This window comes from Nuphar pumila, chromosome 13 (genome assembly GCF_984573655.1).
Source record: "Nuphar pumila chromosome 13, dmNupPumi1.hap1.1, whole genome shotgun sequence".
In the NCBI taxonomy this organism is placed as follows: domain Eukaryota; kingdom Viridiplantae; phylum Streptophyta; class Magnoliopsida; order Nymphaeales; family Nymphaeaceae; genus Nuphar; species Nuphar pumila.
Genome location: NC_143261.1, coordinates 73,229,027 through 73,244,631, shown reverse-complemented (window position 1 = coordinate 73,244,631; position 15,605 = coordinate 73,229,027). Strand labels below are relative to the sequence as shown.

The window sequence follows — 15,605 nt, the reverse complement described above, 5'->3', positions numbered from 1 at the left end:
ATGAATCTATGTCTAATTTTTTGACCCAATGTTTTTTGGTATATCAAGAACTAACCTACCAAATTTAAAGATTTATTGAGTTCACAGTGCAGAGAACTCAATTTTTTTGTTTAGACTGTCGGTACCATATGTTCTATGCAGTCCTAAAATTTTCTACAACTTCCCAAAATCATTTCTACCTGTTTTGATGGCCTATGACCCAAATTTTGTGGACTGTACCTTCCTTGAGGTGTCCAGAATCACCTCACAAAGTCTTAGAATTTTTTGATGCACCAATTGGGAGAAGTCTGTCTAAACTGCCCTGACTTGCCTACCCTAAGTCCGTGGAACCTGAGTCTCTTTCTCGAGTCAGACAATGTCAGCTAAGAAGGGAGAATGCAAGGGTGCAACCATACTGGGAAGACAAAAGGAATATCAAATAAAGAGATATACATGTGAAAGCATTATGTACCAAGTCAATGTGTACGTAACAATCCTGGCCATTGGTCATGTATAACTCTTGCTCAACCAAGATCGATCATGGTCCAACACACCCTTGGTGTTGAGCCCACCCATGGTTGATAGTCTATCTCTCAACCTAGAGGTTGGCCATGGAGCCACTTGTGGTTCTTCAACCACCTCATATTAGGCCAATGTTGATAATCTTAAGGACTACACCTGTTCCCTTGCGACTTACAGTGTACAGTTGCGCTTAGAGTCTGTTTTGCTTTTGTTGAGTCTGATGTAAGATGCCCGGTTCAGGTGAATCAATACCCCGAAGGGGCAGCCCGTATACTTGAAATGTAATAGCCTGCGGGCAAAATTGTGAATGAAGTAAATGCGTTGAGCTTTCTTTTGTTCACCCTCGTTGTGATTGCAATTTCTCTCCCTCTATTCTCTCTTGCTCTCTTGCACTCTGATTACAAGCTTTCGCGATCGGCAAACGAGCTGACGAGTAGGCTTGCGGCGGTAAGGAAGGACCGTCGCGCCGCGCTGACCCATTGAAGGAAATAGGCCCGTGACAAGTGGTACCAGAGCCCGTTCTCGTGCTGGGGAAGGGACTCCGGAGTCGGTGTCGACAGACACGCCGACATGCTACGATTTGTGAGCAAGACATCGTGGCACCTTATCAACACTTGCGCAACACCAAAGGCAAGGCAGTTGCCGAAGCTGAGGAGATGGGTTCACCTCGGGGCCAAGAAGAGTTGGCTGCAACTGTTAACAAACTGGTGGAAGATGTGACTTCGCATGATGAAGCGATTTCACGCGCATGTGAATCATTCAATGGATTGAATGATGTGGTGGCGAGCCTGCAAGAGCAGGTGAACTTACTAATGGGGCAGGTCACTTCATTGACGACTACAATGACCGATCTTGAGTTGAGGAATCGTACGTTGCAGCAGACGGTGACCCTAATTGGCAGAAATGGTGAGAGACCATCAAGGATTGATGTGCCAAGACCCGCAAAATTCAATGGTTCTTGTGACAGCAAGGCCATTGAGAACTTCTTGTTCCAAGTAGAAGACTACTTGGATGTCCAGAATGTGACCCTCGAAGATATGAGGATCAAGGCTGCAACAACCTTACTTGATAGTGATGCTATCGCTTGGTGGAGGCGGAAGCGCAATGACATGGAGAGGGGTCAATGTGTGATAGACACCTTTGATGACTTCAAAGTAGAGTTGCGCAACTACTTCATGCCAAGAAATGCGCAAAGACAGGCTTACCGGATGGTTCGTGAGCTCAAACATACTGGTTCGTTGCAAGACTATGTCAGAACGTTCCAGAAGCTTATGCTGGAGATACCTAACATGCCAGAAGACGACATGCTCAACTGGTTCATTGTGGGACTTCAACCATGGGCACAGTCTGAAGTGGAAAGGAGCAATCCCCGTATTTTGAAAGATGCATATGTGGCGGTTGAGCGCTTAGTTGACACTCAGCGCAAGCCTTTCACCCCATCAACCAAAGTTGGGAAGAAGCCTGACCATGGAGGCAAGAAAGATGAGCAGCGCAACGATAAAGGTGAGGCGTCGACACGCCATCAATTAAAAAAGAAACAGAACTACACAAAGCATAACAACAGCAACAAGGGTGCGGTTGTGACATGTCGTCAGGCAGTGCCCAAAGCGCTTTGTAAAGGATGACGGGCAAGCCAATGCTGCACAGGAAGAATGCAGCGATACTGAATGCAGTGACACTGAGACCATGCAACCGAGGATGGGCGCCATGCGATCGATCAATGCAGCCAGAAATTGTGCAGCTAAAAACATGCAGGTCAGTAAGGAACTCATGTACACTGAAGTTATTATGAATGGAAAGTCTACTTCAGCAATGATAGACTCCGGGGCCACACACAACTTTGTCTCGCGGGAAGAGGCAGAGCGGTTGGGCTTGAAGCATGGGCCAAAGCAGAGGACCATTAAAATGGTAAACTCTGAGGCCAAGCCCATCCTTGGTGAAGCAAGGGATGTGGCTATTCAAGTGGGAAGTTGGGTCGGTAAAGCCAACTTCTCTGTGGTGCCCCTGGACGATTTCAAGATGATTTTGGGTATGGAGTTTCTGCGAAGCCAGAATGTTATGATGTTGCTAAAATTCAACACGCTGACGATCATGGAGTCAGACCTGTCCCACACAGTGCAGTGCCTTACGCAGAAAGGCAAGTCTTCAGTGTTATCGGCAATGCAACTAAAGAAGGGTGTCAAGCATGGGGAGCAAACATTCTTAGTGGCAGTGCACGTAGAGAAAGGGAAGGTGGAAGCAGCAGTGCCACCGACCCTAGCCCCACTATTGGAGGAGTTTCGGGGGGTGATGCCCCCGGAATTGCCAAAGCGTCTTCCGCCAAGACGCGAGGTCGACCACAAGATTGAGTTGACCCCGAGAGCGAAGCCTCCTGCAATGGTTTCATACCGTATGGGGCCAGCTGAGCTGAAGGAACTGCGCAGGCATTTAGACGAGATGTTGGACGCAGGCATTGTTCGTCCATCAAAAGCCCCATTTGGTGCCCCAGTCCTTTTCCAGATGAAACATGATGGCTCTAAACGGTTATGTGTGGATTACCGTGCCTTGAATAATATCACGGTGAAGAACAAGTACCCATTGCCATTGATAGCGGACTTGTTCGATCAGCTAGGCAGTGCCCGTATCTTTTCCAAGCTAGATCTGCGATCGGGTTACTGGCAAGTGAGGATTGCCGAAGGTGATGAGCCAAAAACAACTTGCGTCACCCGCTATGGTGCTTACGAATTTCTAGTAATGCCATTCGGGTTGACAAATGCTCTAGCCACGTTCACAACTTTAATGAACCAGATCTTCTACCCTTACTTAGACAAGTTTGTGGTAATCTACCTGGATGATATCGTGATCTACAGCAACAACATGGAGGAACATGCCGAGCACTTGCGAACAGTGTTTCAGGTGCTGAAGGAGAATGACCTATGTGTCAAACGAGAGAAGTGTCTCTTCGGGCAGGAGGAGATCAGCTTCTTTGGCCACGTTGTGGGGCGTGGTGTGCTGCGTATGGATGGGCAGAAGATAAGGGCTATCCAAGAATGGGTTCTGCCAAGCAAAGTGCCAGAATTGCGGTCATTCCTCGGTTTGGCAAACTACTATCGGCGTTTCATCGAAGGTTATTCCCTCATTGTTGCGCCCCTCACAGACTTGTTAAAGAAGAATCGGGTATGGCTATGGACAAGAGCGTGCCAAGATGCCTTCGATGGCTTGAAGAAAGCCTTAGTGAGGGAGCCAGTGCTGCGTCTGCCTGATCATTCGAGACCCTTTGAAGTCCACACTGATGCCTCAGACTTTGCCATTGGCGGAGTTATTATGCAAGATGATCATCCGATCGCATATGAGAGTCGTAAGCTGAAGGATGCAGAGAGGCATTACACAGTACACGAACGTGAGATGACCGTCATTGTGTATTGCCTCAGGACCTGGCGGCACTACCTTTTTGGTGCCGAGTTCGTCGTCAAGACGGACAATGTGGCCACGAGCTATTTTCAGACGCAAAAGAAGTTAACGCCCAAGCAAGCTCGATGGCAGATGTTTTTGGCTGAGTTCGACTTTGCCTTAGAGTACAAGGTTGGAAAAACCAATGTTGTGGCGGATGCCCTAAGTCGTAGGGCTGAATTAGCTGTTGTGCGCGCAGAGCTTTCTGAAGTGCATTTGGAGGGCACATTGCTGAGTCGCATCCGCGAGGGTACGCAGAAGGATCCGACCGCACAACACCTTGTTTCTCTGGCGCAGGCATGGAAGACTCGACGATTTTTGGCTACAGGATGGCCTCCTCGTAACAAAAGGGGGACGCATCTTTGTACCACGGTGGGGAAGCCTTCGTCGAGAGCTACTCAAGGAGTGCCATGATACACTATGGGCCGGCCATCCTGGTCAGGAGCGGACCTTAGCACTCCTTGAGCACAACTACTATTGGCCGCAGATGAGAGACAACGTTGAGGGGTATGTGCGGACATGCCTCATCTGCCAGCAAGATAAGGGGACAAACCAGAAGGCTGCCGGTCTCCTTGAGCCTCTACCAATTCCAGAACGTCCTTGGGATAACATCTCCATGGACTTTATTGTTAGTCTGCCGAAGGTAGAGGGCCTCAGTTCTATTTTGGTTGTGGTGGATCGTTTCTCAAAGTATGCCACCTTCATCCCAGCTTCCAAGTAGTGCCCTGCAAAGAAGACTGCAGAGTTGTTCGTAAAGCATGTGGTGAAGCACTGGGGCATACCAAAGAGCATTGTGAGTGATCGCGATGCTCGCTTCACGGGCAAGTTCCGGCGTGAAGTATTTCGGCTACTTGGCTCTGAGTTGCTGTTTTCAACTAGCTTCCATCCGCAGACAGATGGGCAGACAGAGCGTATCAACAGAATACTGGAGCAGTACCTGAGGCATTTTGTTAGTACCAATCAGAAAAATTGGGTGAAGCTCCTTGATGTGGCACAGTTTTGTTATAATCTGCAGAAGAGCGAGTCTTCAGGCCACAGTCCATTCGAGATAGCCACGGGGCAACAACCACTGACCTCGCACACTCTTGCCACACAAGAAAAGGGAAGGCCATCATTCGCCTATCAGTTTGTTCGCGACTGGCACGAGCAAAATGAGTTGGCGAAGACATTCTTACATAAAGCGGCAAAGAGAATGAAGTAGTGGGCGGACAAGCACCGTCGGCCCGCAGGGTTCCAAGTTGGGGACCAAGTGTTGGTGAAGTTATATCCTGGTCGCACAGGCATCTTCTGCGGGCGGCACCGCGGACTACTCAGAAAGTATGAGGGACCCTTCACCATCACAAAGAAGGTGGGCAAGCTGGCATACAAGCTGGAGTTGCCCCCAGACTTCAAGGTGCACCCGGTGTTCCATGTGTGCAACCTCAAGCAGTTTCATCCATATGATGGAGACCCGGAACACAATGTGCCGCAACGCGCTCCCATCATGCAGAGGGCCCCGGCAGCATAACGGGCCGAGAAGCACCTCAGTCAGATCCTTCGCCACAAGGTCAACTACTTGGGACAAGCGAATAAATACTTGGTGCAGTGGGAGGAAACACCGGAACCAACGTGGGAGCCAACATTTCGAATGAACAACCGCTACCCGGCTGAAGTCAGGGCTTACCACGAAACAGATGGCGCCAAGGACGACACATGATTTGAAGGGGGGAGCATGTTCCCTTGCGACTTACAGTGTACAGTTGCGCTTAGAGTCTGTTTTGCTTTTGTTGAGTCTGATGTAAGCTGCCCGGTTCAGGTGAATCAATACCCCGAAGGGGCAGCCCGTATACTTGAACTGTAATAGCCTGCAGGCAAAATTGTAAATGAAGTAAATGCGTTGAGCTTTCTTTTGTTCACCCTCGTTGTGATTGCTTCTTGTGATTGCAATTTCTCTCCCTCTATTCTCTCTTGCTCTCTTGCACTCTGATTACAAGCTTCCGCGACCGGCAAGCGAGCTGACGAGTAGGCTTGCGGTGGTAAGGAAGGACCGTCGCGCCGCGCTGGCCCATTGAAGGAAATAGGCCCATGACAACACCTTGCATGATCATGATTTAAATAATTGGGAATCAAAGATCGATTCAACAATGGATCATATGCCATCAGGTTACAAGGATGAACTACCGACATCACTTGGTTGGTATGCACCGGATTGGAAAGATGGTTGTGCAACCTAGCAATATTTCAATCTGCCCTTAGAAGGAATGACAAATGTCACAGATTTGGATGGCAAACCATTGCATGAACAAGTTTAAACATTGCTCTACATCTTAGCAAAGCATGTGAAGGTCCAAGGTGACCAACGAGGTGATGATCACACTGAAGGTTTAGACAAATAACATGAAGACTGACTTCAGACCTAGTCATTGGGGGAACTTTGCCTTTCCTTCTCTTCAGTGAAGTTCAGACCATGACAAGGACTAAAATAAGAAGTGGCAACATGCTCGATCACTGCAAGCAAAGAGATCAGAGTGGTGCAACAATGAAGTGTTGAGTGCTTCATTAGAGGAAACATCGCCTAAGGGACTAGGCAAATCTCAAGGGAGATGGGGTGATACGGTCTTAATTTTTGCAGACTTAAAACCTGATCCAAATGATGCACTTCCATTTTAGAACCATACTCAAACTTTTCAAGATCTAGACCCATATCCAAAACCAAGGTCGCCCAAGCTCAACCAAGTCACTCCATAATCCAAAGCCACCCTAATTGAAATCCATTTCAGAAAGCAGACCCAAGTAAATTGGATCCACCAAGCCAAGATCTAGTCGCCCATACCCAATCCACCTCAATCATGCTGCCACCTTAGTCATACATTCACCTCATCATCCAAGTGAGACCCACAAGGGGGCATTCCTCTAGAAGCCACTTTTGGCTAATGGGCCCCACCCACGAGTCCTTGAAGGCTCTTAAAAATGGTGTGACCCTTGAGTTGCGCTCCTTTATGGCCTTAGATCCCAAAAGTCTCTTAGAATTAGTGTTTTTTATTAATGGTTACTTAGTGCTTAGAGTAGTGGGTATTTGCTTTTAATTTACTTTATTTTCTATAATTATGTATTTGGCCTATAAAAGGGGCTCAACTTGATGTAGTTGAGATCATGAAAGAAATAAAATAACAATTCATTCTCTCTCTCTCTTTGGGCATGTCCCACTCTTTCTCCTTCTCCACCTTTTTCCTTGGCCCTATGTCCTTCTCTAGTCAAGGCTTCTCTACCAAGAGGACCAATTTAGGACTATGTCGCAGCTCAGTCCATTGCTCATGTGGTCCAAACATGACAACTGACAATCTTGCATCCTTTCAGGAGAGCCCAATGCTCTGATGTGTTCCAACCCTTGGTCAAATGTAATTCACACCTAGACTAACTTCAGTGAATCATCCCAACCTTGTCCTAAGCCTAAACCTACCTTAACCCACCGCCCAAAATGTTAAACCCAACACCAGGCTTAGATTCAATCTTGCTATGAACCGCAAAAGTTGACCCAACCTGCAGACATCATATCTCTTTGCCTCGAACTCATTTAGGGTTGAGATTTACGTGTTTTAAGACTACCCTTGCAAAATTACAATTTTACCAAATCCCAATAGAGATAAATATATATTTTTACTGGAACATGCAAGACCTAAAACTCAATCCGGTCTAGTCTTGTCTCTCCTCATTTCGAGCTCATTTTTCCTCAACTAGAACAAGTTAGGCTTTGATTTTTTGTCAGAATCTTCCTCAACTTGTCCCAAGTGTCTTCATCAATTTTTACATTTTTCATATTTTATTTGTGGGGAATAATTCTTTCCCTGAGACCTGCCAGTATAAAAAAATTCTGTTTTGAGGTATGATCCTATTCTAACCTCCTTGTTCTCTATATCAGTTTTCTTAGCACAAAACTATCTTCATTGATCTCTCTGTAAGACCTCTATCAAGTTTTGTGAATTTTAGTGCACTTGTTTGAGCATACTGAATTTTCTAAAAAGACTAGTTAAACCTAAATAGAATCCATCTAAAACTGTTTGACCTACCCAACCTAATCCACACCTTAACCCGAGCTCAACTGAAACACAACAGGCAGAACAGTAAAATACCGTTCTTTGGATGCGACGTCCAATGCTTGTTTCATACACCGTCTCAACCGGCTTCACTGTCCCATTTTGGGCGGAGACTTTGCATCAAACAAGCCCTTAAGAATCTTTCGAGACATTTACAGTCTGACCGGTTCTAGAATGTAATTCTTGCTACGGTAACCACGAAACTACCATGAAAAAACGCGCGTCGTTGTTTGAAGCGCGGCTAACGAAGAGTTTCCACCCTGTTCCCCAAGACGACTGTAACTCAGGGATCATCTTTTCCAAGAGCGCGAGCTACTTATTTTGAGAAAATGGCAATAGGGTAAATTCAGTGAAAGAACGAGGCTTCGTACCTCTCTGTACAAGCGCCAATCAGAAGGTTCCACTTCACTTAACACTTGCCTGTTCCACTGTCCTCTCTCTCTCCAAACTTTCCCCTTCCAAAACCACTACCACCCATTCTGTTGTCTGGTTTGTTCCAGTGACCTCTCACTCGCTCACTTTCTCCCTCTCTCCGTGTTCTCACATTGCCCCTTCCGAAACCATTACCGCCTATTCTAGATTTAATCCGGAGGTCTCTCTCTCTGTCTCTCTCTGAACCCCAACCAAATCCCAGCCACATTAGCCACTGGCTGTCAGCAATGGGGACTAGGATCCCATCCCACCAATTGAGCAGCGGCCTCTACGTCTCTGGCCTGCCCGAGCAGCACAAGGAGCGGCAGCCCGTCATGACGTCCAAGGCCATGCCCTACACCGGCGGCGATGTCAAGAAGTCCGGTGAGCTCGGTAAGATGTTCGACATCCACGTGGTCGACTCTCCGACCACGCCCACCTCCTCTTCCTCCAAGCCTCGCAGCGGCTCCCTCGCCAGATCCGCCTCCGATTCCGGCCCACAACAGACGCCGCCATCCTCCGGCTCCGGCCCCCAGCCTTCCCGCAAATCCTCCGGCCCCCTCTCGAGCGCCGGAAACCCTGCCGCCTCCCGCTCGGGCTCTGGCTCCCTGCCCCTCCACCCGACCGGCCTCATCACTTCTGGCCCAATCTCCTCCAGCCGTCGGCCTTCTGCCTCCTCCTCCGGCCAATTGGACTCCTCATCTGCCAATGCCGCGCCTCCGTCCAGCAAGGTTATCTACGGCGCCTCCGTTACGAACTTGAGCAACAACGAAGCGGCGATGGTTCGGTTCAGGATCTCTAAGTCCATCGTCTGGGTGGCGGTGGTGGTGTTACTGATGTCGTCGATCGTCGGGGTCTTCATGCTTGTGACGGTGAAGAAGCCCATCATTCTGATCGTGATCGGCTGCGCCTTGTTGCCGGTGGTGCTCGTGCTCGGATGGAACTTCGCCTGGGGAAGGAGGGGGCTTCTCAGGTTCTTGGCCAAGTACCCCCATGCGGAGCTCAGAGGGGCCAAGGATGGGCAGTACGTGAAGGTCACAGGGGTGAGAATTCCCATCTCTGGAGATTCTCTCTTCTATTTCCCTTCTTCATTTTGCTTTCCGTCCCTTTTCCAGTTTTGCAGAAATCGGTTTGTGTTTTAATGTCAATTGTGTGCGTTCAAAGAGTTATGAGGAATGGATACTAGAGATTCACACTGCCAAATTCTCTCTCTCTCTCTCTCTCTCTCTCTCTCTCTATATATATATATATATATATATATATATATATATATATATATATATATATTTCCCCTGTTTGTTGTAGTGCAAGTTAAAGGTTTAGCTGGATAGTTTGCTTCAATGCATGATTTAGCTGCATTATTCTGTTTATTAGAGATGAAAGAAGACCCAGAAAGAAAATTTAGGGCATGTATTAGAGCGAGGATCAGGTCCCCAAACCTGGTCGAGTCAAAATGCTATGGCACCTTGTTTGTGGAATTTTTCCAACTGTTCAAATGAAAATTATATCTAAAGTTTCTACGAGAAGTCGTTCATGATTTCATGGGATATCTTGTAGCTAAGTCACCCTTTTGTAACACAGCATCAGGATGGCCTCCATCAACCAACAAGTACCTGAATCATGAATGCATGAAAAAATTGCTGAACTATTCATGAATCTTTTGCTTGGTTATGTTTTTTCTTTTGGTTATCAATCGTCATGCCGTCTGCATAATTATGAGTTAGCAGTCTTATAGATTCATGAGAAAGGGCTTGCAGGGTCATTTCATTATCTAACAGGAAAGACTTCCATTGTAGAAATGTTAGGCTTGCATCACTTAGAAACAAGCACCTAATTTGTAAGAAAAAGATGAAAGGGAAGAGGGGAAATTGACTTACCGAAAAGGAAGTGCAGTCCATTTTCGTTATTTAGTCAAGTATAGGCATATATCATACATGTCAAAAACCAAAAGTGTAATGTAGTTCACAAAAAAAAGTGTGAGTGCTTGTATTATTGGTCCAAAATCTTTTGTAACATAAGTTGACTGATATGAACTAGGTGACATTGTTCTTGATGAAACTTGACTTATTATAGAACATTTTATTATCGATATTCAAATGACAAAGGTGAGAATGAACTTTCTAGGTATAAAGGCTGGAAACTTTCCTCTAGATAGTATGTCCAATTTGTTGACAAAAAATAAAATTACAGAGATTTGTTGAAGCTATAACTTTTCAAAGACCTTGAGCTTTCCATATGAAAAGGGTATAAGAACTAATTCTATGAATCACAAACCAAAGATTGAATAAACTATTCTAGCCAAAAGCACAATTATGTGAAGGCAATCCGTCCTCTGCTCAGTCAAAGGCAATAGATCTACATGCATCTCATCTTTTGAAGAAATCAATAAGGGGATATTGAAAACTTATGCTTTTGACATTTTGATGGTAATGGTAGCAGATTGAGTTGCCCAATTATCAAGATCACAAATCAAAGTTAGGTAAGGACATGAAATTCTTATTTTCCTTTTTGCCTAATGCAAAAGGTCCAACAAGTGAAGCTGGATAAAAAATTGAAAGCATGTGTCATCTCAGTTGCAGAGAGGATACCAAATTGAATGTTTTTGTAACCCAATGTTAAATATTTGAGTCTTAGCAATGATTGTTTCATGGTTCCTTGTGTGTTGATGATCTCTTAGATAAGCAAAACTTATAGTAGAAAGTTTTTGGTTGCAATCATGTTTTCTTTCATTTTGTAACCTGGCAATTCAAGACTGCATTAAGTATAAATGTTTTCCTAGCAACGTATCTCATGAGATATCAGGTAATTTTGCATACATCATCTCAAGGGCTATTCAGGAGCACATGATTTAAAAATAGTCCAAAAACTTAAAAAAAATACGAACCATCTGTTTTAGGCAAGTGCATGAGGTTAGTGGTGGGAAATTTGAGTTGTTCTTTCTCTATGAAAGTTGGATGCTTGGAGCAATGATGTGCACTTAATACAAAGAAGGCACATTTAAGAGATTTATGTTTCCCATCAATGTTGAGGGTTGAGGCAAAGGCATGGAAGCTCTTTTATTTATTTGATGAAAAGGAAGTACATGACTTTTGCAGGCCTGACAATTGGGACACATTTTGTCCTTCAGTAATGAATGTGAAACAGACTCTGAAAGAAAACCATTGGACATTAATTTTTCAATAAAGACTTGACTACGATGACCAAAACGGGAATGCCAAAGATCTGGCTTATTACATTTGGATATACTTAGAACGCTTTTAGAGACATGATCGGACTTGGGCTTTAGGACACTGGAGGCTGGATCTTCGTTGAAGATGTACATGTTTCCACGTCGCTCTCTTTTAGCGAACGTCTCCTTCGTTTGAAGATCCTGGACAAAGACAGGAGTAGGAGTAAATTTCACAAATGAATTGGTGGAGTCAACAAGCTTAGAAACAGAGACAATGTTTTTCTTTATATTTGGTGCATGGACAACATTAGATAAAGGAATGGATGAAGACTCAGACAAAGAGATGAGGACATTGCCTACGTTTGAAATAGGGTGGTGAGCAGTGGCGTAGTTAGGATTCATGTGAGGGGGGAGGGGCAAATAGGGGTGTAGAAAAAAAAATGGTATGATAGTCGGGGGTTCGGGGGCAACGCCCCCGTTTTTTTTTTGAGATAAAATAAAAAATGGCTACAATTATTAATAAAAATCTATTTCATATAGACAAATCAAACTATTTGCTGCAGTCAGGGCTGGGCTAGGACTGGACTGGGCTAAAAGAATGGATAAAAATCTATTTCATATGGAATCAGGGCTGGGCTGGGACTGGGCTTTAAAAAAAAAAGTAACTATTTCGGGAGGCAGGACTGGGCTACAACCCAGTCCTGCCCCCCCCAGCTCTGCCTCTGGTGGTGAGTCCCATCTCCAGTTACAATATTAAATTTACCAAAATATAGGGTCAAAGTAGAGAACTTACTTGCATTGCCAGTGACAAAGCAGGAATGGCGTGATTGATTTCAGATTGAGAATAGGACCAGAATAAAGAAGAAAACGTGAGATAACCTACACGTCACAGTTGGCTGGTGAAGGATAACAGAGATTCAGTTGCTGGTTGTAGGGCTCAATCAGAAGAAAAACAAGAATACATGAAGATGGTGGACATGGGACTTAAAAGACGCAGTGACATAAAACTTATTTTAGGATTAAAAGGAAAGACAGGATGACATATTTTTTTTTTGTTTTAGCTGCAGCAGATCTGAAGAGAGGAGAACAACATACATACATACATACATACATACATACATACATACATACATACATACATACATACATACATACATACATACATACATACATACATACATACATACATACATACATACATACATACATACATACATACATATATATTTGTTTTATAGATGCAGCAGATCTGAAGAGGGAAGAGCGACAGACAGATATTTCCTTTTTTTTTGTTTTATAGCTGCAGCAGATCTAAAGAGAGGAGAACGACAACTGATATGAATTTTATTTCAGATCTGTTGAAGACACGCAGCATATCTGAATACGTTTCAGATCTGCGATATGAATGGCAAACCTTTAGCAGACGAAGATAGAAGAGGAAGGAGAAGGCGTCAGGGGACAGATCACGACCTGTCAAAAAGAAACAGGAAGAAGAGGGAAACTGAAAGACGATAAATAAAACGTGACCTGTTAACGTCACTGAGGAAAACCTTTCACGCCTAGAAGTTTCAGATCTGTTGATGTCACTGAGGAAGACCTTTCACGCCCAGAAGTTTTGCTGCTCCGATACCATGATAAAATTATTGAAGAAATCAAGAAAGTGTAAGGAGAAAGAATAGAGCCTTCTTGGGAATCGACAATCTTTGTTGTTTTTCTTAAATGGTTGTGGTAATCCATCATTAGACTTAATAGGGTTATAATTCTTTTTACATGGACGGAAGTGCCCTGTATTAGTAATACATATTACGTTAGAATATAAAACATACACGTGAATGGTTGTGGATGATATGGATCCTCTATTGGATCCATATCCGATCCATATTCTAATATAAGTATGTTGGTTGGATCGGATCTGGATTCGATCCATGTGATTTCATGTAATGTGTATATCATAAATATCCAACTAAGTGAGGGGTATTATTGTAATCCCTGGTATTATATTATAAATACAAGATCACACCACCCATAATGGGTGACGTCTCCATTGGAAAGCCCTTTCCTCCCCATCTATTTTATTCTCTTTCTTTCTTGTCTATTGTTTGTTCATGAAAACTTATTCTCAAGGCGTTCTCACGTGGTATCAGAGTTCGTAAAAAAGGTAAGTCTCATTAAATCTTGACCACAGATCTTCTTCCACATCTAGATCTCTTCTTTTTTCCTATTTTTTGAATGAAATTTGTTTTTAAATCATATCTACCCCTCTCCTTTATTTCTTTTCCATTTTGTGTTAGATCTGGTGCGTATGTACCAGATATATACCTTTTTCTTCCAGATCTGATCAGAATACCATCAGATCTAATTTCTTTTCTCCCCAAGCATTGAGATGTCTCTTTTCTTGCGGATCTAATCGAACTCAGATCAGATCCACTACAATCATTTTAGATCTATCATTTTTCTCTAAAAGAGAATCACGGGAACAATAACACGTGAACAATAACATGTGAAAGAGGGGCCTTGACAGAAGTCCCCGCCTGCCTTAAAAAAGAAGAAGGCGTTATTGTTCTTCTGATATTTCATTCCTTTCTAATATTAGTTCTTTGTTGTATCTTTTCTTTATATATTCTCGAGATTTCTGTTGTTCCCATGATTTCCGTTCCCGTAATTTTCTCAATGGTTGGGATCAATGCTTATTTTCTCAGCCATCTGGTCACCAAAAAGCTCGATTTTATAAATTTCATTACTGGAAAAAGCAAATCATTCTTTTCTTGTGCAGCTAAGATTTAATAGGACACCTTGAGGGGTCAATCCCTGTAATTTTGAAAATTATTTTCCAAACAACTTTAGTGCAGGAAGGAGGTTCAGAAAAGCTTGCGCAATCTAAAATTCACAATCTTGTTTTTATTGCTTGGCAGGAAGATGATCAAACAACATTTGCATTCATCATGGCCACTCTTTCACGAAAAGTTCTGTGGCATATCCTCTTTGGCATTTCTATGAAAGAATTATGGGATGTCTTACATCACTGGTATTAAGAGATCTCTACATCAAAGGTATATCAATTGAAAGCCAAATTTGCAGATTTAAAAGGAGGTGATTCTTCTGTTGTTGATTATCTTACCAAAGTAAAAGTTATCGTGTATCAACTGGCAGCTATTGGTTCTCCCTTGTCTGATGAGGATATATGCACAAAAATTATTTGAGGACTTGGGGGCAGAATACAATATGTTTATCACTGTGTATACAAGCATGAGCATGAGGCAATATTCGGTTTGTCAGCAAGACCTCAAAGGAATGAAGTTAATAGTGATGGTTGTTGCCCAAGGATATATTGGATCCTCTGTGCCTAGAGGAAAATGTAGAGGGCATGGAGGAAATTTTGGTGGTGGTGGTCGAGGTGCGGGTATCTTACCCACACTCGAAAAAGAATTTAATATTGTGTGTCAAATGTATGAAAAGAAAGGTCATACTGCTTCTAATTGTTATTGGCGATATGTCCCTGCTTATAGACCATCCATGATGCCTATACTACCTCGTTTTCATGCTTCGGGTGCAGTTTCTTCACCCACAGTTGGTCTGCAACCACGCGTTCCAACTAATTTCATACAAAGTTACCCCACTGCAGCAGCTTCATCAGTTGTATCTCCTTATGATATTGATACCCTTAGCACTGGTTTTGGACAACTAAATATTCAATAACTACATAATCCTAGAGGGAACTCTTGGCCAACGCAGCCTTGCGTGTCAACTCCATCAGGGTCTCATCAAGGCTGGTTCTTAGACTTCGGGGTCACAAATCATGTTACATGAGATTCAGGTAAACTCACTTATTCTAAACCTTATCATTGAAATAAATGTGTGATCACTGGAGATGAAAAATATCACCACATCGTTCGTATGGGCACTGCTATTGCCCCTACTAGTAGAGGTCTCCTTCCTGTGTCAAATATTTTCCTTGTTCCTAATCTTCAGAAAAATTTATTTTTTGTTTCTCAGTTATGTGAAGACACTAATTCTTGTGTCAC

At 43.8% G+C, this 15,605-nt stretch overlaps 1 protein-coding gene across 1 annotated transcript in view; it reads left to right on the top strand.

The window, feature by feature from the left end:
* Positions 1-8,536: 8,536 nt before the first annotated feature.
* Positions 8,537-15,605, top strand: part of LOC149818706 (protein SHOU4-like) — a 43,326-nt gene continuing 36,257 nt past the window's right edge. Inside the window, exon 1 of the mRNA XM_089984589.1 lies at positions 8,537-9,457. Coding sequence (XP_089840715.1) covers positions 8,663-9,457 — 795 coding nt within the window. The 5' untranslated portion in view covers positions 8,537-8,662. The remainder of the gene's footprint in view (positions 9,458-15,605) is intronic.